The sequence below is a fragment of the Marmota monax genome, unplaced genomic scaffold, assembly GCF_021218885.2.
Source record: "Marmota monax isolate L192 unplaced genomic scaffold, Marmota_monax_Labrador192_F-V1.1 WCK01_AAM20220418_F8-fsc00104, whole genome shotgun sequence".
Taxonomy (NCBI): domain Eukaryota; kingdom Metazoa; phylum Chordata; class Mammalia; order Rodentia; family Sciuridae; genus Marmota; species Marmota monax.
Window position 1 is genome coordinate 5,017,504 of NW_026693836.1, and position 24,339 is coordinate 5,041,842.

The 24,339-nt window shown below is 34.1% G+C and overlaps 2 protein-coding genes across 9 annotated transcripts in view; one reads left to right on the top strand and one right to left on the bottom strand.

Moving 5' to 3' along the window:
• Nucleotides 1-729: 729 nt before the first annotated feature.
• Fam76b (family with sequence similarity 76 member B) lies at nt 730-21,433 on the bottom strand. Of its 7 annotated transcripts, none has more exons than XM_046462369.2 (11): nt 21,020-21,433; nt 20,132-20,196; nt 19,259-19,313; nt 18,112-18,267; nt 17,389-17,451; nt 16,007-16,206; nt 12,116-12,163; nt 11,844-11,924; nt 11,054-11,189; nt 7,894-7,995; nt 730-3,354 (listed from the first exon to the last, which is right to left on the bottom strand). In XM_046462369.2, exons 1-11 carry the CDS (start codon nt 21,104-21,106, stop codon nt 3,265-3,267), a joined length of 1,083 nt encoding a protein of 360 aa, XP_046318325.1. In that variant the 5' UTR covers nt 21,107-21,433; the 3' UTR covers nt 730-3,264. The 7 variants fall into 7 exon arrangements, with proteins under 7 accessions (XP_046318325.1, XP_058440960.1, XP_058440959.1 ...); XM_058584977.1 differs by lacking the exon at nt 21,020-21,433 and adding an exon at nt 20,504-21,001 and having other exon boundaries at nt 11,054-11,186; XM_058584976.1 differs by lacking the exon at nt 21,020-21,433 and adding an exon at nt 20,504-21,000.
• Nucleotides 21,434-22,105: 672 nt separating this feature from the next.
• Cep57 (centrosomal protein 57) overlaps nt 22,106-24,339 on the top strand; it is a 46,968-nt gene continuing 44,734 nt past the window's right edge. The window contains exon 1 of one of the 2 annotated variants that reach the window (XM_046462366.2): nt 22,106-22,375. In XM_046462366.2, coding sequence (XP_046318322.1) covers nt 22,331-22,375 — 45 coding nt within the window. In that variant the 5' untranslated portion in view covers nt 22,106-22,330. The remainder of the gene's footprint in view (nt 22,376-24,339) is intronic. The other variant, XM_046462365.1, reaches the window with a different exon arrangement.

Here is a 24,339-nt window from a genome sequence, read left to right on the forward strand (position 1 = left end):
CATGTATGTATATGTCAAAGTATATTCTACTGTCATGTATATCAAAAAAGAATAAAAATTAAAAAAAAAAAATCCTTCCCACCAAATAGCTTGTGCTAAAGTAGACTGAATCAATAGGAAAAAAGACTTCTAACTTCTAATGCTTAGCCTGAAAAAAGACTTCTAACTTCTAATGCTTAGCCTGAGCCATTCCTCACATATCTGTTGTTCTGGGATCTTATATTGGGAAAAAGTAGCTGGTGGGGGGCATATTATTTATAGCAGGGTCAGTAATAGCCCTTGAAGAAGTCTATGCTGAATATCCTTGGAATCTGTGAATATGGTACCTTATAGAACAAAAGGGACTCTGCATATATGACTATATTAAAGAATTGAGATGGGGAGATTATCCTGCTCATCTAGGTGGACACAATGATGTCCAAGAGAGGGAAAACTATATGATGATGAAGGCAGACACATTTGGAATTTCATACTTCTGGCTTTGAAGACAGAAGAGGGGTCAACAGCTCACAGATATCAAGGGAAGCAGCTCTAAAAGTTGGAAAAAGCAAGAGAACACATTCTCCCTTAGAACCTCTAGAAGGAACCAGTCCTTCCAACACCTTGCTTTTAACCTACTGAGACAAGTTTTAGATTTATGGCCTCTAGAACTGTAAGAGAATTAACTTTGTTGTTTTAAGCCACAAAATGTGTGGTAATGTTACAACAAATAGAAAATTAATACATACAAACTTTTGCCAAGTTTTTATTGTGAAATATTGGATTTAGAAAAAAGTACAAAATGTCAACAGATGTGTACAAGTACAGTATTTCAATAGTCTATACATGTGAACAGCTTACCAGGTTCACTGCCGAATGTTTATTTAGACCAATACAATCTAAAAAGGACTGCAATATTCACAGGCTATTAATACACAAATTACTTGAGCCAAAATGACCCTAACTGGTAAATGCTAATTAATTGTGGAAAACAGGCTAGAAGCACAATACAGCACACCATAGTATCCCCTTACAGGCCCACATTTAAAGAATATCAGCTCATTATGTCAATACACTACAGATCAGGACTGGGACTCAATTACTAATTTATACAATTGTAAAAAATTTAAATTATAAAAAATAAGGTCATGGAATAAAGAGAGAGTATTTAATTAGGAAATACTGTGAAGCCCCTAAATGGTTTTAGCCTTGAAATGTATAAAGCTTAATCATTTAAACTGATTTTCTATTTTAACTTTAGCTAATGGGAGATGGGCAATTTTCTTGTGAAGCATTTTCAGGAAGGTATAAAAACCATCACACAGTTTACTATCGATCATAATCACTGTGGATTGACAAATGGCTATGAAACCAAAACATAAAACATTAAAATTTTTAAAGAATGATCATCTATGAACTCAGCAAATATTGAAAACACTGAAATCCATGTTAAGGCAGTATCTACCATGGTTAAGAGTACTAAATTTAAGAAGAGTACTGCATGAAGGTCTCATTTTTAAAAACCAGCTTAATTTTTCCAAATATGGCTGATTCAATCATTTACTATTTCTTGAAAATTACCCTAGATTATGTGTTTCCAATTGGACAAAGATTAATGAGCAACTATAGAATAATCCACTAAAACAAGAATGTTAAAAAGAATTGCTATACTCATGTCCTTTATAAAGCCAATTTGATATGAAATTCATAATCAACATTTAAAAACAAAACCTTCAAAATAGATCAATTTAAAATTTACTGGAAATTTATCTTTACCAAAAAATTCCTAAGGGAAATAACTCTTTTCCTCTATACAGTGTATATTTTATAATGCCTGAGGGTTTTAATATTGAACTAAAAGTCTGAACTGATATTAAGTAGATCAATTTCCACTACAGATTGAAAAAAACTAGATCCGAATATTAGTCAATAACTTCATGTAACACACCCCACACTATCTTAACCGTTTTTTTTTTGTAAGCAATTTTGAAGACTTTGAGACAATTTACTTATAAATAGTGCCTGAACATTATAGTAGACTCAATTTATTCAAAGGTAAGCACAGATTTGATTATAAAAAGTTATTTAATTTTCCAGATTTGCATTAAGTTTACAAAATAAGTATTGTTCACATAAATATTAACTTAGATAACCACAAGTTATGGGGAAAGCAGATATATGGACCGCTGCAGAAACATAAACTTTAAAGAAATTTTATATATAAAATATGTATATAAAGTAAAACATGTAATTCACAAAATATGAACATGAAGCCACATACCATAAAAAATAAAAACACTCTATCAGAAATGATTTAAAATTAAATCTTTAGGGAAGTACTTCAATATAATTAAATGAATTCAATGACCAACAGCTTCCCTTATTACATAGAAAACCAACCACAAATCACCTAAAGTCTCTATGCATTATCAGTTAGTTCTTTAATGCAACCTCAAATGTTATTAGCAACTTTTATTTCTTTTGAAAGAGGCTTCTATACATATGTATTTATATATAAACACTTATTGAACATGATTTTAAAACAAATTGTATGTACAAAATATCAGCATTCCTATAAATAAAAACATTAGGTGGCAAAAAGGCACTTGTAAGTAAAAATCTACAGTAGTTTTTACAAAACAAAAACACATTTTACCTTGGATACTGTACAATAAATGTTAATTCCTATACCAGTAATGAAAATGCTAGGTTACTAACTAATGTTAATGATGTAACTTTTAAAAACATATTTACATATACTCTGAAGTTCATTTAATAAAAGCACCATGATTCTCTCCTAAATTCATGTTGATGCAAAGTAAAAATACAATTCCAAAAAAACCAGTGTTCACCATTTTCCTGTTTAAAAGTTTTTGTATTTCTAAATTGAAAACTATTTTTTTTTCTGAAATTAGCATAGTGTTAAACAAAAACCCAAAAAACCCTGCTGCTCTGACTTCTTAAAACCATACCTACCTCTATTATTGCATGTTTCATTTCATAAAGAGCACTACTCATGCACTCCTTTACAACTGTTTAATACTATTGCTGGCAAGAATTTCCTGGATATCAAATAATTAGAAAGTTACTTCAAACCAGTTGAAGTTTTTATTTGAATGTTTACAACTTAAAAAATGCTGTATATCAATTACAAAAAGTGAATAGGAAACACGCCAAATTATTTGGTGTGCAAAAATATTTTCTACAACACAGAATTTAAGGGCTTCACAGAATTTTTTTCCCCAAATTTACACTATAAGCAGAAACACTAAATAAACAACCTTTTCAAGGAGATGTTAGTATGCTTCCACTTTTGTCAAACTTTTTACCCTTTGACAATGCTGCAACCTGTTTGAGTAGTTCTCTGTTTTTGGCCTGTGAGAGACAAAAATTCAAGATTTAAAAAGTATGAAATATTATAAAGTCACACTGCAGAATACTGTTTTTTTCATTTCTATAACAAAAGATTAAAAATAGTAACAGATCAAATGAAAGAGTTGGTGTGTTTAGATTCTTCCTTTTAAGATTAAACAGGTAGAAGAAAAAATTCTAGATATTGGTTTAATGGATCCTTTTTTGGTAAACGTCAGTATTAATATAATTTATGTCCAAAGATAAACTTGGTCACAAAAAAGGCAACAAAGTGAGTCTGCTTAAAAGGTTCAAGTTTTAAGTAGGAGAAACAATTTGGTCCTTTATTTTAAAACATGACATGAGCAAGCTGTATATAGTCTTTCATTTGATTTTTACCTTCTTGTAGAACAAGCCTAAGCAATTTTTTAAATAAAAATTATCCCCTTCATCACTTCACCAAAGATCTTCTTGTTTTACATACCCATTAGAACCACTCTTCATGACCTTATTTTTGTTTCTTTAATTGTCATATAGTCATCTGATACTGGCTTTGTAGGATCTAAGTAATTTCTATCATTAATGCTTTTACTTTCAATAAAGGCTATTTTTTTTTTTTTTTTGCCAAGATTCAAAATTTCTTTGCCAACAACCTGAACTGAACTTTAACACTGCACTATATAATGTCCCAACCATCATTGACAAAGACGTTGCCCCTCGATCCAATGTGCTACAACAGTCACTAGTGTTTCGTGTGGAGGACTGTCTAAAGTAGCTACCTTCAATGAGTATTTTCATATTTTGACTGCCTTTGCCACTCTATGCAGTTTCTTGACTCTGGAAACTTTGATAAGAATCTCTAGTATGGGGTAAAAATGGGAGTTCATAACCCACTTGAATCAAAGTGTGAAATATGATATATCAAGAACTATGTAATGTTTTGAACAACCAACAATAAAAAATTTAAAAAAAAAATCAGGCTAAAGGATAAAAAAAAAAAAGAATCTCTAGTACATACAAATATATTAATGATCAAGCATTTGCCAAGTTTTTGATCCAAAGTATAAAGAATGATAAAAATGGTTTGAAATCTGAGCACTGTCCTAAAAATAACAAAAGTTTTAAAGATATCCTTCTGTTTGAAAACTACTTTAATTCACAGGTTTTAAATTCTTCTATTCAGACAGACTTCTTTAATGTTAGTGCTTCATTTTCTACTTTAATTTTAGCTTCTGTATGGCCAGATAATATTCTGCCTTTCCTGTATGCCATCTTAAAGTAGATTCTTAGGCTATGTACTTCTATTCCCCTGAACGTCTACAAACTCTTCCTAAGTAACACGTATGGCCTCCAAAATGCAAATATTTTCAGTGGTCTCTTATATGTGCAACCAAATCATCTTTCATGTTTGGCTACATATGAGTAAGATTTTCATATTCAATAGTTATTAAATAACTAAAATGGTAATTACTTTTCATTCAAAATCAATATTAACTTCAAATTTAGAAAGTCATCAAAATCAAAAAGGAGTTTTATTTTCCCTTTAAAATGAAACAGCCTGAAAAACAAAAGGAAATCAAGTAGCAATGCACATTTATTCAATTTATTATTCAGCGGAATAGTTACGGTCAACGTGGTAGTTTAAAAATTTTCACTAATTGTTAGCTATACATTATTTAATTCATGACCATAATGGATCTACTGGCTAAAAACAGGAAAATTAAACAGAAATTTTGAAATACAAAGTAACGAAGGGGCTATGCCTACAAAGATCTCCCCAGATCTGCAAGTTACATGTATATAAAAAATTTGTACTAATATACCAAATGGTTAAAAAATGAATCTCCAAATTCTTTTCTCAGACATGCTGAGAAATTTAAAAAGAGCTTATAATATTTATATTCTAAGTACAGAATACAAAAAAATAAAAATTAATCTTGGAATAATTTTTTTTTCTGTTAATGATTTAGCTGCCAATTTTCAATCTGCAATTTATATATTTAAGTCCCCAAACCACATTACTAATAAGTATGATTGTTGATAAACTATGTAAGCAAAACCCTTTAGGATAAACAGTGTATCTGTAAAATGGATACAGGCTCAAATTTGTCTTACTCTATAATTAGAGTATATTAAAAATAAATCTTTATACTTTTAAATGTTTTATCCTAAAAACTTTTCTTTATTATGAACTCTACGAAATAGAAACTCTTAAGCAAATTAAATGTTAGCCTAAAGGAAACAAAATCGAAATTAAGAATTACACAGATCCCACTTTAAATTCTAGCTCTGTCACTTACCTATTATGTAACCTGGAGTATAACTTTTCATTTGTAATAAAGAAACTTAACTACCCACTTTGAAATCAGTTGAAAGAACTAATCAAACACATCAAACAGCTCCTAATAAAACAACCGGTACATAGTAGGCATTCAAATGGTTCCTTTTCCCTTTTAGCCACTCATCTACTAAATTAACACAGATTTTATTTGGTGTTCTTGGTATTTAAGAGCTATTTTCCATACTTTTGGGAGTTACACTCAGGCTTATTCCTAGGTTTGATCATTAAATTTTTTTGTGAGCTATTAGAGCAAGATAAATTATACATTACAGAATTCAATTCCTTATCATAAAAAGATAAGAAAATAATTAACTGTGTTTACTCACCTCAGTAGAGAATCCTACTAGTATACTGGTTGCTAAAGGGAGTGGGGTAAAAAGATGGCACTTAGCTCTGACAGAACGTCTCTAGCAATAACTCAAAAGGTACAGGGAAGATGAGGATGAAATAGAAAACCTGAGTAACTTGGGTAGTGGGAGCCCATGAAGAATAGGTAAAAGGATATGTAAACCTGAGGCAGAAAATGCAAGTTTCTATATCATTAATTATGTGAACATAGTTTCATTTAAAAAATGAGCACAGCACTTAACTCATTTTAAGAAGCAAAGAAAACAATGCATGTAAAATCATGCTGAAACCATCCTAATTCTATGTAAATATTAATTACTCCAACATCATATGAAAATTCAGCTACCAAACATCTGCAAGGTTTAAGATAACAATCAGGCTAAAAGCAAAGAGGGTTTTCTTGTGCTTACAACTATGATTTATTTATTTATTTATTTCAATGATCTTTTTAACAGTGGTAAGTACCAAGTTAAACCATACTTAACTATTGCTCACAGTTATACTGTTATTTCATTCTGGATTTACTTCAGAGCTTTGGTTACACTGTATTAAATCAGAAATTATCAGGTTGAAGATTATACTTCACGTAATCATTCAGCATTAATAATAAATGTGAATATCAAAACTCAAAATACTTGATGGTGGGTGAAAAACAATAATTCATGCACAAGAAGTCCAATATAAGATGTGGGTAATTTCTCAAGACAGAAGGACATTTCCATAAATCACTACTCGTTCAACAAATCATTTGAATGCCTACAATGTTCCAGGTTCATGAGGTTCCTATTTAAAAATTTTGAATAGTAAAGTCAGGTTTAAGACCAAGCAAGCTATACCTAGAATTTCAACAGGTACTTAAATTCTACTCCATTTAAACTACTTGCAAAGATGTTTGACAAGTACTAGAACCCAAGACAGAAATAGCAAGTATCTCTTAATGTTACAATATTAAACAAAAACAAAAACAAAAACAAAAACTGGGGCAGTATTAATACCTGCCTTTCAAAGATAAACTCTTCTGTCAAATCTGAAGTCTGTGTGCTGGCCTCATCTATGCTTTTAAGACTTAACAATTTCTTAACCTTTCTTAAAATCCTATTATTCATAAATTAGATTTACAAATATCAGAATATATACATTGAAGAACATATAGTTAACTTAGTGTGATTTCATTTCTAAATGTATGAAACATAAGTAAGAGTAAACTAAGGGAACTTTTTTTTTTGTCTACTAAGGGAACAATCTCTATCACATGATAGATGCTCACCATCCTTGAATGCCAGATATTAGGTTCTACCAGCTTTGCTAGTATGATTCTCAGATTTACCAGCTATTCTCTATATTCAAATCATGCTTATTGTATTTTGGAATACTCTGAGATTAAGGAGGAGTCACTGTTTGGCACTTTGCAAACCACAGTACACAGATTAAGGACACTCTCTTGACTTCCATCACTGCCCACAGCATAAACTTCCTCACTCAAGGTCTTGAGAACTGGTTTTCTATGTCTACTTCCCTTTTTATTATCTAGAAGGAAATAGGAAGAAAGATTGCAACTAAAAACCTTACTTTCAACTTAGTTTCATGAAAGTAATATTTAATTTTTTGCTTTTAGCCCAATGATCAATATACCCCAATTATATCCTCTTCTGAAAATTCCATTTAAAGTTAACACAAAAGTTTTCAGGATTAATGAACTGAATCAATCACCTTTTGAATGATTTCAAACAATAATTTTTTACAGGAATTAGGATTAAAAACTTACAAAATCACATATGCATAAAATAGATACTAATACCAATCTAAGTCAATGAATGCCATTATCAAAGTTTAGTCCCCCCACCCCCCGACACTATATAAATTATGTCATTTACCTGAAGTTGTTCCACAGTTTCTTTGTGAGCTTTTTCCATACTGTTCATCTTTGTTCTCAAATTTGACTCTTGGTACTGAAAGTCTGCCTTTAGTTCAGTTAACTGAAAGAATAAAAGAAAAAGAAGATATATATACACACACATACACACACACACACTATATATATATATATATATGTGCCACCTCAAAATACATATCTCCGCTCATATAAACAACATTTAAATATTTCTCACATTTTTATGAAAACAGATGTTAACAACATTTTCCTGAATTTTATAATTTAGTTAGAATTTGTTCTGTGAACTGATGAATTCTGTCTGCTTTTATTAAACTTAAGTTGAGATTTTTGTTTTTGGCTTCAACGGACAGAGCTACATTACTGGTATACAATGGACACAGCTACATTACTGGTATACTAAATTATGTTAATATATTAGCGTTTCAATTAAAATGTAATTCACATTAGTATAAGCAGAAGTAAACATTTAAACTAGTTTTGAATTAAAATAATCTTTCAGTGGTAAAAGGAAAAAAAGTTTCACAATGGGTAAGTATAAAGAGGAATAGTCCTATAAACCAAGAGCTGTATTTATTTGTAAATTTATGTCCAGGATTATGTGCACAATACTACCACAGTAACATTTTCACTTGAGATAAAAAAGGAGAACAAAGCACAGAAATACAACTAATGAAGAATGAGAAGGGAAAGATGGTTACCAAAAAATTTAAGCTAAATTAGCAAATATAAGAAAAAAATCAGTGGCTTGAGAAAGCAAAGATTACATGTCAAGTTTTTAATAAACATAAATAACATACACAAAATATCTCATCCAACTAAAAAGTAAGTGATTACATACATGCAGAAGCTGCTTTAGGTTATTTTCAAGTGTTTTTCACTATGCAAGATTTATTTATTTTTCCCTATCATTATCCAGTATCCAGTAAACCAAAAGATATACAATAGCAAAAACAAAGTCACAATGTCTGAAATTCCTCTTTCCAAATAAAATCCCTTGCTTTATCATATTCAAATAACTAAATTTTCTATTTTTCCATATTATAGAACTCCGGTTCTGAAATGCCAGTTCACATCAGATCAACTAAGGTAATTATTCTATTCACTATATTGTAGTTTCCTCCAATGTATAAACTTCTGTAAGATAAAGACTGTGTCTTATTTTTCTTTGTACCCCCATGACCTAATGTCTAGCTCTAGAAGTCAATGAAAACCTGAAACAAATTCAGAAAAATAACTTGTCTTAGATTTAAAAGAAAAAGTTACTAACTTACTAGATTTATAATTATGTTTCTTACAACACTGCTAATTTCAATCCACTGGTTTTTTTTTATTTTTGTTTTAATGAGGAACACTAACAACAACAACAGCAACAAAAAACCTTCAATCAACTAAACTAATACAGAATAGTAATGGCAGAGAGGGAAAACAAGTCAGTATTCCACAAGTGTAACTACTTAGTTTTCGAATCTCTGCAATTTTGCAGTAAGTTTGGCATTTTATTCATCTTTTCTCAAGTTTAACGTAGATATACTTGGCTTTGTATAATAAAGTTTCTCTAAAATTTTGTGCATAGAAAATATTTCCATAAAGGCATTAATTTTAAAAAATGTTATCAAAAAGAACTATAAAAACTATCTATAACTATCCTATTTTATCTAACATGTCAATTTTAATTTTCCTATACTAAATTTAAAGGTACAAATGTATCTAAATATACATATCCATCAAAGGTGAGAAAATGTAACAAAAAAAGTTGTTGAATGCCAGAAGTAAAAGCCAGCTCAGGCTCAAGTTCTGCTACTATGGAGACTCGGAGATAAATAATTCATGTGTGTATTTATAATCATGTCTTATGTTTTTTGGGGGTTACCAGGAATCAAACCCAGGGGTGTTTTTACCCTGAGCTGCATTTCCGGTCCTTTTTGAGACAGGGTCTCACTAAGTTGCTTAGGGCCTTGCTAAGTTGCTGAGGTTGGTGTCAAACCTGCAATCCTCCTGCTTCAGCCTTCCAAGTTTTTGGTATTACATGTGTGCACCACGCACCACCACACCCACATGTTTTATACTCTTAAATAGAATGTTTTTAATGTTCTCCTACTGCATAAGACATTTGTTTAATATAGGCTAAACTGCATTCTCTGGGATAACAAAACAAGTACAAGAGTAGGTTCTACCCTCAAAGATCATAAAACATTGGTAATGGCATCCATGAGCACTTAAGTCAGAAGCTATAGTACACACTTTGCCTATTCATTTAATCACTTTCCCATTCAATAAGAGTAGCAGTGATGGTTATTTTTTAAATGAGAAAACTAAGGCCTAGAGAAAAGGAAATATTCTGCTCAAGATCACAAAATGACAGAACTGAGTTTGAACCTTGAGTATGGCTAAATGTCTTCAAAATCCATTTCCTGCTCCATTCTTGCCCACTATTATCCAATCCTAATATCATGGCTTAAGAAAACCTTAAATCCATAATTCTATTAACATTCCTCTTTTCCCTAAAAGGACAACGTATGTGATATTCCTATTAAGTTAACGGAGAAACTAAGTATCAGTAAGTATGCTTCCTACAAAATGATCTTAGATACCTAATGCAAATGAGTACTACACAGGAAATTCTTATACCATTACTTTTAACCAACAGTTAGTTGATCTGGACTGATAAAAACAAATCATCAGTATATATCAGAGTATATTTGATTACTTTCTTAAACCACAAGAACTCATACAATATTCCAATCACATCTCATTTTCAAATTAAGTTATTAGACCTATTTTAAAATTACATGCTTAGTGAAAACTGGAATTATTACTACTCTAATTAGCTCTCAGTTAACTCTTAGAATCACAAAAATTTTGAAAGACCATTTTTACTTATCTTCATTAGTTAGTTGGTAATTTATAAGAATCGTGAATGACAAACATTACCAAAGTATTTAGGAAAATTAGTCAAGACATTATTCTTTTTTTTTTAATAGTTTTTTAGTCATTGATGGACCTTTATTTTTATTTATTTGTATAAGATGCTGAGAGTTGAACCTAGTACCTCACACATGCTAGGCAAACGCTCTGCCACTAAGCTACAATCCCAACTCTGGACATTATTCTTAAGCAGCTTCAGTGAACCATGCTCTTACCTTTTTATCTTTTTCTAAAATGGTCTGGTCTCTTTGCTGTAAGAGACGCTTAAGTGACATCACCTCTTCTTTCAGTTGACTTATAAGGACAAAATTGTCTGTTCCCCCACTATCTGCTGACTGATTTATAGAGCTACTAAAAAAAAAAAAAAAGGTAAAACACAGTTAAATAAAGTAGAAGAAAAATCAGCATGTGTTCAAATTGCATAAATTAGACAATTCCACAAACATCCTTAAGGCTAATGCAAAAAAATATGTACCTGACAGAAATGGATGCAACTGGCAAATTACCTTACTAATGGCACACATTACATACACCTGCAGAAATATAATTCAGTATTAGCTTTTAGGGGGTCAATACTTCTAGTGTAAAGCAATAGGCAGCCAATTTGTACAGTAACATCAGCAAACTTTTGGCTAATGAACTAAAACAAAGTCACACTAAAAATATTTCAAATCTAAAAACATTTTCTAAGTAGGTCAGTTTTAAAATATCACAATCAAGATTTGTGTTTCCTTGAAGAACAAATACGATAATGTTCTTTATTCAATGTTTTCTTGTTTTCAAAACCCAAATTCATTCCCAACTAGAACAACAAAAGTTTAGTGCCACTTTCTTATTGCCAAAATTAATCTTTTTTAACTGATGTTTATTCTTCTAGATGACTCAAAGAAGTCAGTGTAGAAGACACATGTTTCTTTCTATTCTCTTATCTAGTAATAACTGGCAATCAACCATAACTGTTCAGTTGAGTTAAATTTTTACAGCACTAAAGGAATTCATTTTTACCTATCTCCATTAGATGGCTTAGATTCCAATTTGGGCTTTTTCTTTGGAGTTTCATTCTGAATTGCTGCAGAGGATTTATGGCTGAAACCAAACATTAATAAGAATAATTAGATAAAAAGGATAGTAGCACCAAGTGATAAGTTATTCTTCTTCCCCTAAAATTTTACTAAACCACACTGATACTTTTAAAGTCTAAGTAACAAAGTTAAAGGAATATCACACTTAACAAGAATACATTTCAAATATTTCGGAAAATATGTTAATGTATTTACCTCTGTTTCCACAGTCCCTGCTCTTGTTCTGGACTGAGATTGCTGATTCTGAAAAATACATAAACAACATCTGATAACAACACTTATTTAACACATATTTAATAGCATTCTTTCTCAATGGAATCAAATCATTAAGTCATAAACAAAACATTATAAATCTTTTGTTCAGAGAAAGGTGTATTTAATTAAATTTTCAAGCTAACCTAATATGTATTTTATATATTATATTTTAATGGAATAAATTCGAATCAAATGACTCCTAGCCACATTAAATTTTCAAAAACATGTTCAGTGGTAGAGAAAAAACTTTCTTGTTCATCATGAGTGCCAAAATTCCATTTAATATACCAAGGGTTGGGGTATATAAACATAAAAACTATAACAGGGTTCTATAATTATAAAATCTAAGAATCACTATACTTCAGCTGCCCTTAGTATTTCATACAAAAAATTGTATCTTTAAAGGCAAGACTTTTTTAATAATCCAAAATGGAGACACTTTCTTTCAAGGAACTCAATTTGCTCAGAATAATGCATCATGCTGGTTGAAGAACTATCTTATTTCCTTTGATATTTTCCTAGTTTTCCTAAGAATCCTCTCTGAAGTCTTTAGATCTTTCTTTAGTCAATAGTCTAGAGAAGGCATACTGAAAACAATTACAGATTCACAGTAAAAATGATTTTCCTTTGACTTAGAATGATGACGTCAGATTCATTTTGCCATGTTAATAAATTAACTTATAACTTATTATGAATCCCACATTTTCTTTCTTCTGAACTTGCACTTTAGTCAATCCTTTACTAATGTCTTTATTCATTTAATAGGTATACAGCATCTCCCGCAAGCCAGATATTATACAATTTAAGAGATTAAAAACATGTAAGCTATGTAACATTGGGCAAGTTATTCAAAATTCCTCAATCTCAGTTCCCCCATCTGTAAATGGGTGCAGTGCATTTCTTACAAAGACAAAAACACTTCGTACAGTGCTAGCATATACTTTTGTTTTAGCTATGGGAAATATTTAAGCCAAAGTAAAAAACAAACTGTGTTCTTAAGAATCATTTTTAAATAAATAGTAAGTTGAGGAAATCATAGCTGTAACTCTTTATCAACCTGAGTTACTCTTTTGTGTCAATGAATGGCAATTCTACTGAGAAATTCTTTTACATATTTCACTAACAAAATAAGCATTAAGAAGCCAAATAATCATACATTAATTAATAACACTAATTAGATACTGAAGTGAGAACAATCACATTAATACTACTTATCAGAAATCTTGGAATCCCCATCTTAGTTTTCTGAGGGGTGACCATTCCTGAATCCAAACTGAACTTAGCATCATAACTGCTGTGACCATGACCATACCATCCCTGCACACCAATCACCATCTATCACAATATGTATGTTCCTCATATTTGTTTTGATCTATTCAATTTATCCCTAAAAACTAGCTGCCTGTTCATGAAATGGACCATCAAATATAAAATGGTAAAGTTGGCCCTCCATATCCTCAGGTTCCACAAAAATGAGGATTCAACTAACTGTGGATGAAAAACATCATTAGATTGTTGTTGTCTGTACTGAGTACAGATTTTTTTCTCCTCATTATTCTCTGAACAATACAGTACAGCAATTGTTATGTAACATTTACATTCCAATGGTATGTTAAATAATTTAGAGAAGATTTGAAGTACATGAGAAGATGTACAGAGGTTATGTGCAAAAACTGTGCCTTTTTTTTTGAATTTGGGTTTTATTTATTCTTATTTTCTTTTTTTTTATTAGTTGTTCAAAACATTACATAGCTCTTGACATATCATATTTCATACATTTGATTCAAGTGGGTTATGAACTCCCATTTTTACCCCGTATACAAAAGGCAGTTTTTTTTGTTTTTTTTTTTTGATTCTGAAAACTGCGCCTTTTAAAATAAGGGAATGAGGACTTGAAACCAATTGCCAGTGGATACTTATTAATGACTATATATTTGTATTTCTTTAGTCAAAAGAAAAGAAAATTGCAAAGTGAAGACTGTCCTTTTCCCCTTTACTTTAGAAACCTGTTATTCTTTCCAAAGATTAGGTTACTGCCACCTCATTTGATCTTTCAAATATACTGATTGCTTTCTTTCAAATCATGCTAAGACAAATCTATCCACAATGACAGGGAAAACAGACATTCTGGCAGAGTCTTCAGATTAGGTAGGCAGATGCCATTATAGTATATAATTATCTTGTCGTATTTTTTTCTCAAATCAAGAAGCAAAAACAAGGAAATTTTATGTACATTTTCCCTTTGGGAAACTGATAGAATGACCACAAAATTTCTTCAAAAGTGCCAAATTAGAATTGTAGACTACCAAAACAAACAAACAAAAAAAGAATTGCCATCTACTATATCATGCCTAGGAAATAAACTAATAAACATAGTGCCTTGATAAATCCTCAAAATTTTCCAGTTCATAATCAAATCTTAATTAGGCAGAACTATTCTGTGTTCCAAAATGTGGTGGGTATCTGTTTTCTATATATGAAATTATATTTTAAATAACTATCAGAAATTAAAGTCATAGTAAAATTTAGGAAAAAACAATGAAGTCTTCTGAAAATGGGTGTGCATCATGTTCCTGATTTGTGTTTATGCATTCAATTGGTATTTTAATATTCATTTTTCCATGAGAAATAAAATCACTTTTTAGAAGTATACTACACACACAGAGTTAAAATGTTACTGCTATATAACTCCCCCTTGCCCCAATTCACTTTAAAAAAATCAAGTTGTCCACAAATGAATAAAATAAAGGTCCATCGACATCTTAAAAAAAAAAAAAAAATCAAGTACTATTTGTATTTGAATAGGGTTCCTACTTTGTGTTTTAAAAACCAGCAAAGCACCACTAGTTTAAAATATTAGTTCTCATACTTTGGTGACCTCCAAGATTAAGAATGCTTCCACAAGCCAGGTGTGGTGGCACACACCTGTAATCCCAGTAGCTCCGGAGGCTTAGGCAGGAGAATCACAAGTTCAAGAACAGCTTCAGCAATTTAGCAAGGCCCTAAGCAACTTAGCAAGATCCTGCCTTAAAATAAAATTTAAAAAAAGGCAGGCTGGGGCTGTAACTAAGAGCACTTGCCTAGTACAGGTGAGGCACTGGGTTCCATTCTTAGTGTCACATAAAGATAAACATAAAGGCATCTGTCCACCTTCAACTACTAAAAAAGTAAAAATAAAAATAATTAAAAAAAGGACTGGATATGTAGCTCAATAGTAAAATACATCTGGGTTAAATTCCTAGTTTAAAAAAGCATCTACAGGTAACAGGAAAGCACTCAGTGGAGTGGTAGAGCTCATGCTTAGCACTCATTAGCACTGGGTTCAATTCCTCACACCCCTCCACCAAACACACAAAACATGCTTCTACTAACTTCTACTAAGTCACAAGTGGTAATTTTACAAAGTATTCTCCAAAAAGATTAGATGTATTTTTTAGTCACTGGCTTATGTGCTTTTAATTAATGACAACTGGTGTAAATATAAATTTTTATGAGTAAAATCCCAATGATTAACCCTCTGAAAAAACTGAGGCTCTTGATAACTGAAATCAGTGAAGTATTCTCTCTGATGTATTACTATTTTGACTATGTATAATCATTTTATGTTATTCCCTAAATGCTCTATCATTGTAATTATGATAAACACCTAAACATTTTCCGTGTGTATAATTTTACACACTGCATAGTACATAACACAGCTTGAGATACTCAAGAAGCTTACAATATAAAATGAAAAGTAGAGCAGCACATCGTTAACAATGGCAAATAAACATCAATATGGCATTAAAACACTGGGAAGGACTTTAGAAAACCTGACTTCAAAGTACTTACTTGTGATGGCTACTGCTATGACGATGGTGATGATGATGATGGTGGTGATGATGTTTAGAATGATGCTGGTCTTTCTCCGTGAGAGATGAAGATGAAGAATTTGAATGAGAAGATCCCAGGCTCTTCCTTTGTTCTTTTGTCTTCTGTAAAACTCTCTTGTATGATAAAGTACACAGCCAGCACAGTAACTTTCCATCAACCTTTTAAGAAAATATTGGTATTAAATTAAATGTATTTATCTGTCTGTAAATGAAACCAGATAAGACACACTGCTCAACTTCTAGTTACATTTCACATATATGTGCAAAATTCTGTGAATACATACATTCACAGATCTTTGCAAAATGGAAGCCAACTTAGACTTTTCTCAAAACTTTTTGTTTTGAAGATTATAAAACTGGTTAGTATGATATATGGACTTCCATTAGTCCTGAGGCATTTTAATTGTGAAGAGACATTTTACCTTTTTTCTTATTCCTACAAAATAAGCATAAATTGCTGACATACTTCCAAGTAATCTAGTCTGACCTCTTAAGTCACTGTGTGATTATCAAAATGATAAAGAATTTCCTCAACAGTAAAGTATTGTGAATTTATAGAAAAATAGGAGTGCTTAAATAATATAATTGATTCTCGTTATTTTCAGATTTCATATTTGCAGATTTGCCTTTTTGCTAAAATTTATTTGTAACCCTCAAAACAATACTTACAGCATATTTGTAGCTATTCACACCCAGCAGGTACATAGCACTGAAAAGTGTGCCACCAGAAGATACACATTCCCAATTAAGGCAGAAGGTAACATTCTACCTTCTTGTTTTATATTTCATACAATAAACAACTGTCCTTTTTACTAATGCTGTTTTATTTTCAAGTTTTTGTGTTTTCTCTTTGTGATTCTGTTTTAATAGTCCCAAAGAGTAATGATGAAGTGTTGCCCAGTGCTCCTATGCTCAAGAAGGCTGTGATGTACCTTATGAAAAAATACATGTTTTAGATAAACTTTATTCAGGCATCATTAGCACTACTGGTCATTAGTTCAATTAAATTAATTAGTCATATACATATATGTGCAATAAGGCATCTCTAAGGGTAAATACAAAATAATATTATATACTGTTAGATTGCCCAACATGTTATAAATAGACACAGGAACCTAATCTTGTATTTCACTTAGGAATTCAGTTTTCATCAATTCAGTATTTCTGGCAACTTCAAAGAATGTTAACTACTGCAAATAACGAGAATCAATTGTTATGTGAGTCAATGGAGAGGGAGAGAATTCTTTCCAAAATTAAGACAAAACCTATAAAATAGTTTCTGTCTTCTGTTTTTCACACAAAAAGTGCTGGAGGGGCATGTCTTACAACTAAGGTACATACATTGCTGTGGGGGGACCTGGGGAAGCCCCTCAAAGAGACAGTCATCCTCCAAGTCAACTGAAACTGATAGACAACAGGAGGCCTGTGTGAATGCTGATCAGCAGAAGAATGCCACATGCATACACATAATTATTAAGTCACTGTAGGTAGAGAAAAACAAACAATGGTTTCAAATATGAGCCCATATCAAAAGGCAGTAGACTAACTTTGAATTTTATGTGCTAATGTGCCATCAGGTTTTTTTTTTTTTTTCACACCAGCAATTTCAAGTAACCAGCAAAAGGGTAAATAGGTGAAAAGATTTACTCAATAAAAATCTGTCTCAGAAATCATATTGGGGGGCAACCAAATAGTGGAGAATAGCCATCACAGAATTATTTATTTATTATTTTTGAAATGGTGGTCTCACTAAGTTACCCAAGCTGGTATTGAACTGCGAGCCTCCTGCCTCAGCATCTTGAGTAGCTGGAACTACAGATGTGTGCCACCGTGCCTGGATTGAAATTTTAAAAGTACAGTAACCCTGATTGATTGACATGAATTCACATACGATGCAAACAAGGAAAAAATTCATTATTTTCAGTATTCTTACGCTTTCATCTAACTATCTGCTTTCAGGACCCAAAAAATAATCATATCTGATCCCCGTATCAATTATAAATTCTAAGTTGGTTGGTATATTATTTAATTTCAGGAAGATACCATAACATAAATAAAACATACCTTTCTTCTTCCTTCCTCCTTCCGATCAAAAGCACATTGTTGTTTGCACTGTTCACAGGTCTGAGGTGGTCCATACTTTTTTTCTGAATTTGTGCAACGCTGACACTTGGTACCGATAAATGCTGCAATTATGTTACAGTACTGACAAGGTTTTGGCTGAAAAGCAGACATATATTTTGACTGAGACATTAAAAAACATTCAAGTTTGCTGCATAAAGTTCCTTACATATAAATGGAACTCTGGGATAAAATTAAGGAAACTAAAAGGTAAAAAACTGGTTTTCGCTCAAATATGTCATCTGCCATATTTAATAACAATTATGTTTCTATTCATTCAGTTAATATTTATTTGTAGAGTCATGAAACTCATTGTTACTCTATTAGAATGTTTAAATAATAAGATACATTTTCATACAAAAGCTGCACATAAAAAAAGCCTCAAAGAATTAACATACAAGAATATAGGGACATAAAAAAAAATTTCATATATCCAAATTTGAGGAATGAACTTCTAATAATATCCTGTTACTGTGTCATTTGTGCAAAAAAAAAATTTAACTTTTTGTCATATAAAGGAACACATAAAAATATACTATAGGTCAATCTTCAACTTAAAAAATTGACAAACATGTTCAACATAAATTATAATAAAAATATCTTGATATACTTGAATATTCAAAAGACAATTTTGATTAGTAGACTTAATGTGAACATTTTGACCAATAATAATGTTGCCAATATACCAATAATTGCTATAGTACACATGTAAGAGAATTTTTATTAGTGTATTGTTATAATTGTTGTGAATAAGTACCTGAACTATATTGCTGTATAAAAATAGTTCTAAAGAGAAAAAAAAGAGTTTGTTTATGCAAATTTTATGGCTAAGTAGATTCTCAAAAAGAAGTCCTCTATATTTAAATGTTTAAAGAATAACTTTATACACAGTACTTAAAAAAAATGCACATAGTTTGACTGTTTTTAAATGTAGTCTTGACATAAGACTATCTACAGAAACTTTCTCCCATGAAGTATTTTGATATGTTTGAATACATAAGCACATAACACTATATAATTTCTAAAAGTTTTTGTCTTTGTGACAAACATTAACTGACCAGTAACAAAAAAAATCTTAAGACATACTTACGGTCCCAAATTGCTTCACATTTTGAGCACACTTCTTACAAATTGTATTCGTTTTGCTGAAAGGAAAATATATAGAGATGACATTATGTAGTTTTCTGGGGTAATCAGCACAGCGTTGAGCTAAGTGTAGTACCTAAAACTTTAATTTAGTCCACACATTTTATTCAAAAAAGACAAACTTAAAGATTTTTTTTAAGGTTGTTTTATCCAAATTTACTTCTCTTCCATTAACTTAAGTCAAATGTTATACTTCTTTATTGGGTATTTTTTTGTAAACGGAACAAAACAAAAAATCCTAATGTCTCCTCTCTAGTTTTACAATTTTCACACGTCACCATCAATGCACAAGATTATCAGTGCCTACCTAACTTTCTACTCAGCCATTCTCCAATAATCTGATACCCACTCATGAAGAAATCTGTTGTTCTGTTAGGCTACTTTCTTGTATGTGCTCTCAAAGTGCCTGTTAAAAAAGTCTGTGCTATTCTTCCTGTGAATCAGTGACTTGATTGCACGCTTGGAAGGCATTTGGTAACACTACTAACCTTTCCTCAAGTCCATTAACATTTTGGATTTTAATAGCAACTTTTATATTTGCATTTTTGTTATCAAGACTGTACATTTTCCATTTATCCCTCTTTTTAAAAATTTACCCCTCTTTTTCTCATGTATAAACTGAACTCTAGTTGTAAAGTAAAAACCAGTTATTTTTTGTCAACATTCTCTGTCTCACCATACATAAAAGGTTTATAACTTAAAACTTCAGAAACTAAGGCATCCCATATCAGAGTAACACAGATATGGGATTATAATCCCAAAGTATTCCTTAGACAACATTTGTTTTTAACAATCAAAAACTATTCAGTATACAAACCTTTCTTGTTGAAATTCTGATCTGCAGTAAGTACATTTTACAATGGGATGTGCAATCCGACATTCCTGTAATAAGAAAATACATTAGTCAGCATCTACCTCAAAGTCCTGAATCTCACTTTTCTGGTAGAAAATTATTACCCAACCTAATCAAATGTCTAAAACATCAATAAAACCTGGCCCCCAACGTAAAAAATTGGGTGACTTATCATGTAAGTGGCCAATCACAACGTAATTCCTTAGGGAAGGCATAGTTGTCTTTGTCTTCATTAGATATGTGGGATATATTACAGATAAATTAAGAAAGCTGTCAGGGATGATTTCAAGGGTTGGTTAAATGTGAAACTACTTGTTATTTTACACCGTTGCTCACAGACAGCATCCTGGCTTTAATGGGATGGGAGGAGCTCCAAATCATAGAGCATTCTGTTCCCAAACCAGTCGCTTCGCTTTCCTGGACAGGGAAGAAGGATGCCATCAGCTTTGCGGCTTCAGGTTCCTAGCAAGAAAGTGCAAAAACCGTCCCCTGCCTCCTGGTGGAAGGAGAGGACAGACCAGGCAGAAAACCAAGATGAAAATATCTCCACCCCAGGGTTTCTGCGGCATAAGACAGGTGGCTGCTTCACTCAGCCCCACCCGAGACCCTCGGACGGTAATGGGGCCCGGCTCCCTCCTGGACTGCCTGGAAGAGGGTAGGATGCTGTCTCCCCTCAGGGGTCTTTCCCACCTGATGCCCAGACCCTCGGATAAAAGGGTCCCAAGGTGCGGAGGTAGGACTCCACAGACTCCCAAACCCCGAGGCGCCAGCGAAGAGCGGGGTGCCCTGCAGCGGGCACCCAGCCCCTCGGGATGAGGCAAAGGAAACCCCGCCCGCCCGGTGACCACGGACCTTGCAGAGCTGCTGGCCCTGGGAGAGCTCCTCGAAGGGATAACGCTGGGTACACTTGGTGCAGGCGTAGAGGGCCGAGGCCGCCATCCTGCTCCTCAATCTCCTCCTCCACAGCCGCCCGCTCCGAGGCGGGGCCCTATGGAGAACTCGGGCGCCGCCGCTGCCCGGGCCGCGGACTCCTCCTCCTCCCCCACCCCCTTCCTTTCGCCCACCAGGGCCTCACCGCAAGAGCCCCAGGCTCCGCGGACACCGCCGTCTCCCTCCGCCTACACTTCCGCCCCAGCCCACCCAGTGACGCTGTCCCAGCCGCTCCCGCTGAGGTTCCGATAGCGGCGGAGGGAGACGAAGCGGGTAGCTCAATGCGGTTTAGCTGCGCGACCGCGGATCCGCTTCCTTCTCCACCTCGCTTCCGCAACCCTGATTGGCTGCGGAGGACATCGCGTCACTCGGCCGCTCCTCCCAACCCCTAGACCCGGTTACGCGGGAGCGCCCACAAAGGGAGGAAGGCGCTGGCCAATAAGAGTCCGAGGCTCTCAGAGCGCGAAATCCACTTCGAATCTGCCCCGCCCAAAAGTCCCGGTCGCCGCAGGTTCCAGCAGCACATCTTAGATTTTGGTCATGGCTCCCCAATCCAATTGGGCAAATGTTCGCGAAGGTTTGCTCTCTCTCTCTCTGCTCCTTTTCATTTGACTTTCATTAGACTAAATCATTAAGCCCCTCCTATTTTGTTATTGGCCAGAAGGTCAATACTTCACCTGGAGAGGCGTCCCGAGTCTAGCTCACGCTCTCTCGCGGGTTAAATCCAAAAGAAATGATGGAGTGTTTGAACTTCCCGTTCGTTTTTATTCTGCTTCAATCATTCCATTCAGTTGCCACTAGCGACAACACAAACCCTGGCTCACATTTCCTCTTGGAAAGGAATCCCCTTTGTAGAATCCCTTTGCAGAATTCCCTGAGTTGCCTAGCAGCCGGCAGCGCTACCAGGCCCCGGCAGACGCAACTGCGCGATACTTGTGACGTCACCTAGGAAGAGGCGAATTTTCTCCAACCAAAGGAAGACGTCCGCTTTTTTGATTGGCTATAGAAGACGTCTGTTAGGACGTGTTGTTGCCCTCTCCGCGTGCGCTGTGAGCGCGGGCGTCCCACTGGGGGTGTGTAGCAGGGGTATTTAGACCCGGCGCCACTACCCCCACCCCTCCCATCAGGGGTTCGGCTTAGGGTCGCCCCTGGGGGGCGGCTCTCGAGTCTTGAAGTAGTAGAGAATCTAGACCGCTCCGGAGCTGCGGAGGCCCGCGCTGGGCAGACAGAAAAATGGCGACGGCATCGGTCTCCGCAGTTTCTGATTCTCAGTTCTCGGTAAGAAGTGATCGGCATTCGAATAGGCTTTAGGTTGGTTCCAGCGCCTTTTTACACTTCCACGTTTCAGGCCGTTTTCGGTTCCTCTTCTGACCCCATCCTGGAAGACAGCGTGGCGGGGGGAGGGGGGTACCTAGAAGGCTCCACGCTGCGCAGGTTTCTACTATTCCAGAGTCGTAGCTACACCCTCTAGCTTCCATTGAAACAGGCTGGTGCGTTTCTATTCTCATCCCTCATTCGCTTTGTGGCCTAGCAGGCCAGATTGCCTAATATTGCTGAGACTGGGCTTTGGCAGATCCTGGCCTGCGAAAACAGCTCCATTAGTCTCGTGAGTGTAACGGCTCCCCTTGAAAACTCGCCTAGGCCAGGTAGTCACTGAGCGGTGCGCAGTGTTTTGAGTGTGCGTTTTAGTCGTTGCTTATGCAGTTTTCTTTGCAGTGCCTCCGCCTCCTATCTCATGAACTTTGTTGCGTGATCCTTTTAGCCAGAGCCCGCGCTTTCTGTAATGTTGCTAGGACTGCAATGTGGAAGTGCTGTTTGGGAGAGTCCACAGAGATAGTAAACATTGTTTTCACCACAAGAGTTACCAGCCAGTTTAGTCACTGGTATTTGGCAAATAGAAGTGTTGAACTCAGTGTTCTGGAAAATGCACACTGGGAAGACACAAGTAAATGTGATGAAGTTGGAGCCAATTTACAAATATTCAGTGCCTTGTAGACTGTTAAACTTTAAAATTATACAGATGAATAGGATAGAAATCTTACTCTGAAGGAGAGAAGCATTGAAGAGAAGTTATGCATAGATAATTATTACAGAGTACAGTTTTATAAGAGATACCATTACTAGAGTAGTTTAAGGGGGGAGGTGATTAGCAGTTCTTGGGTAGGTTAGAGAAGATTTCCTAAAGGGAAAGTGGAACTAGCTACCTACTGAAGGAGTTGTAATTGTCACAAAAATAGCAGGAGAAAGCACCGCAAGAATTTTGATCTTTAGCATTTTGGGACTGGCTTATTTCACTCAGCATGATAGTCTCCAGGTTCACCATTTAGAGGCAATTGTCAAAAAGTTATTCACAGTGGAATAAATCTGACATAATTTTCGTGTGTGTGTGTGTGTGTGTGTATGAATACATCTCAATGAATCAATCCCACCATCGTGTACATCTACAAAAGTGGGGTCCTAAATTAGAATAAGATATATACCATGCTTGTATTATAGTTATAATAATTATATAAAATAGATTCTACTGTCTTGTACAACTAAAAAGAACTAATTTTAAAAAAAGAATTTTGAGATATGTGCCAAGACAAATAGATACTTTTTGAGGAAACTTGAGATAATCTGGAATAAACAGAGGTAATATGAAAGTAGAGTTGGATGAGATGAACTAGAAAAGTAGATGAAAATGAAAAAAGAGTAAAGAAGTCAGAAGAATATCAATAATTTCATAGACACTAAAAGAGAGAATTTAGGGGAATGCATAGTCACCTGGGGAAGTCATATTTTCCCTTAGTTTCAGTTTTTTGTGACTATGATTAGAATTTTTGATAATGAGACCAGAAGTATCACAGGTATCCTTAGAATAGGGTAACAAGTTTCCAGAGCCTTCTGGGAGATTAAGGAAAAGTAATGAGTGAAGCAATGGGAGTTCTTCAAGGATTAGATCAGAAAAAGGTAAGATAAAGAGAAACTGTTAGAAACATGTCAGATGATTGAATTATACAGGGGATGTGATTGATTAAACTTGGGAGAGGAATACTTTTTTCCATTGCTCTCAAAACTTAATGCTTGGAGACCAAACCAGAAAGACTTCTGAGCCATTCTGTGTATAATTCAGCCACTTGGTTGAGCAGTGCCACTGAGATGTAGTAAACCCTTGGTCCTTACAGTAGCTTTGAACAGAAATCCTTCCAGAGTTTCAGTTAGGAAAGCATAGATAGTTTTATGCACTAAGCTCAGCTTTA

Coding starts and splice junctions, on each gene's coding strand:
- Fam76b (XM_058584976.1), bottom strand. CDS start 20,608: ATGGCATCCTTCTTCCCTGTCCAGGAAAGCGAAGCGACTGGTTTGGGA. Junction 16,207..17,388: donor CCAGGTCCCCCCACAGCAAT/GTATGTACCTTA, acceptor TTTTCTTAAAAG/GTTGATGGAAAGTTACTGTG. Junction 11,925..12,115: donor CAGGGACTGTGGAAACAGAG/GTAAATACATTA, acceptor GTTTGGTTTCAG/CCATAAATCCTCTGCAGCAA.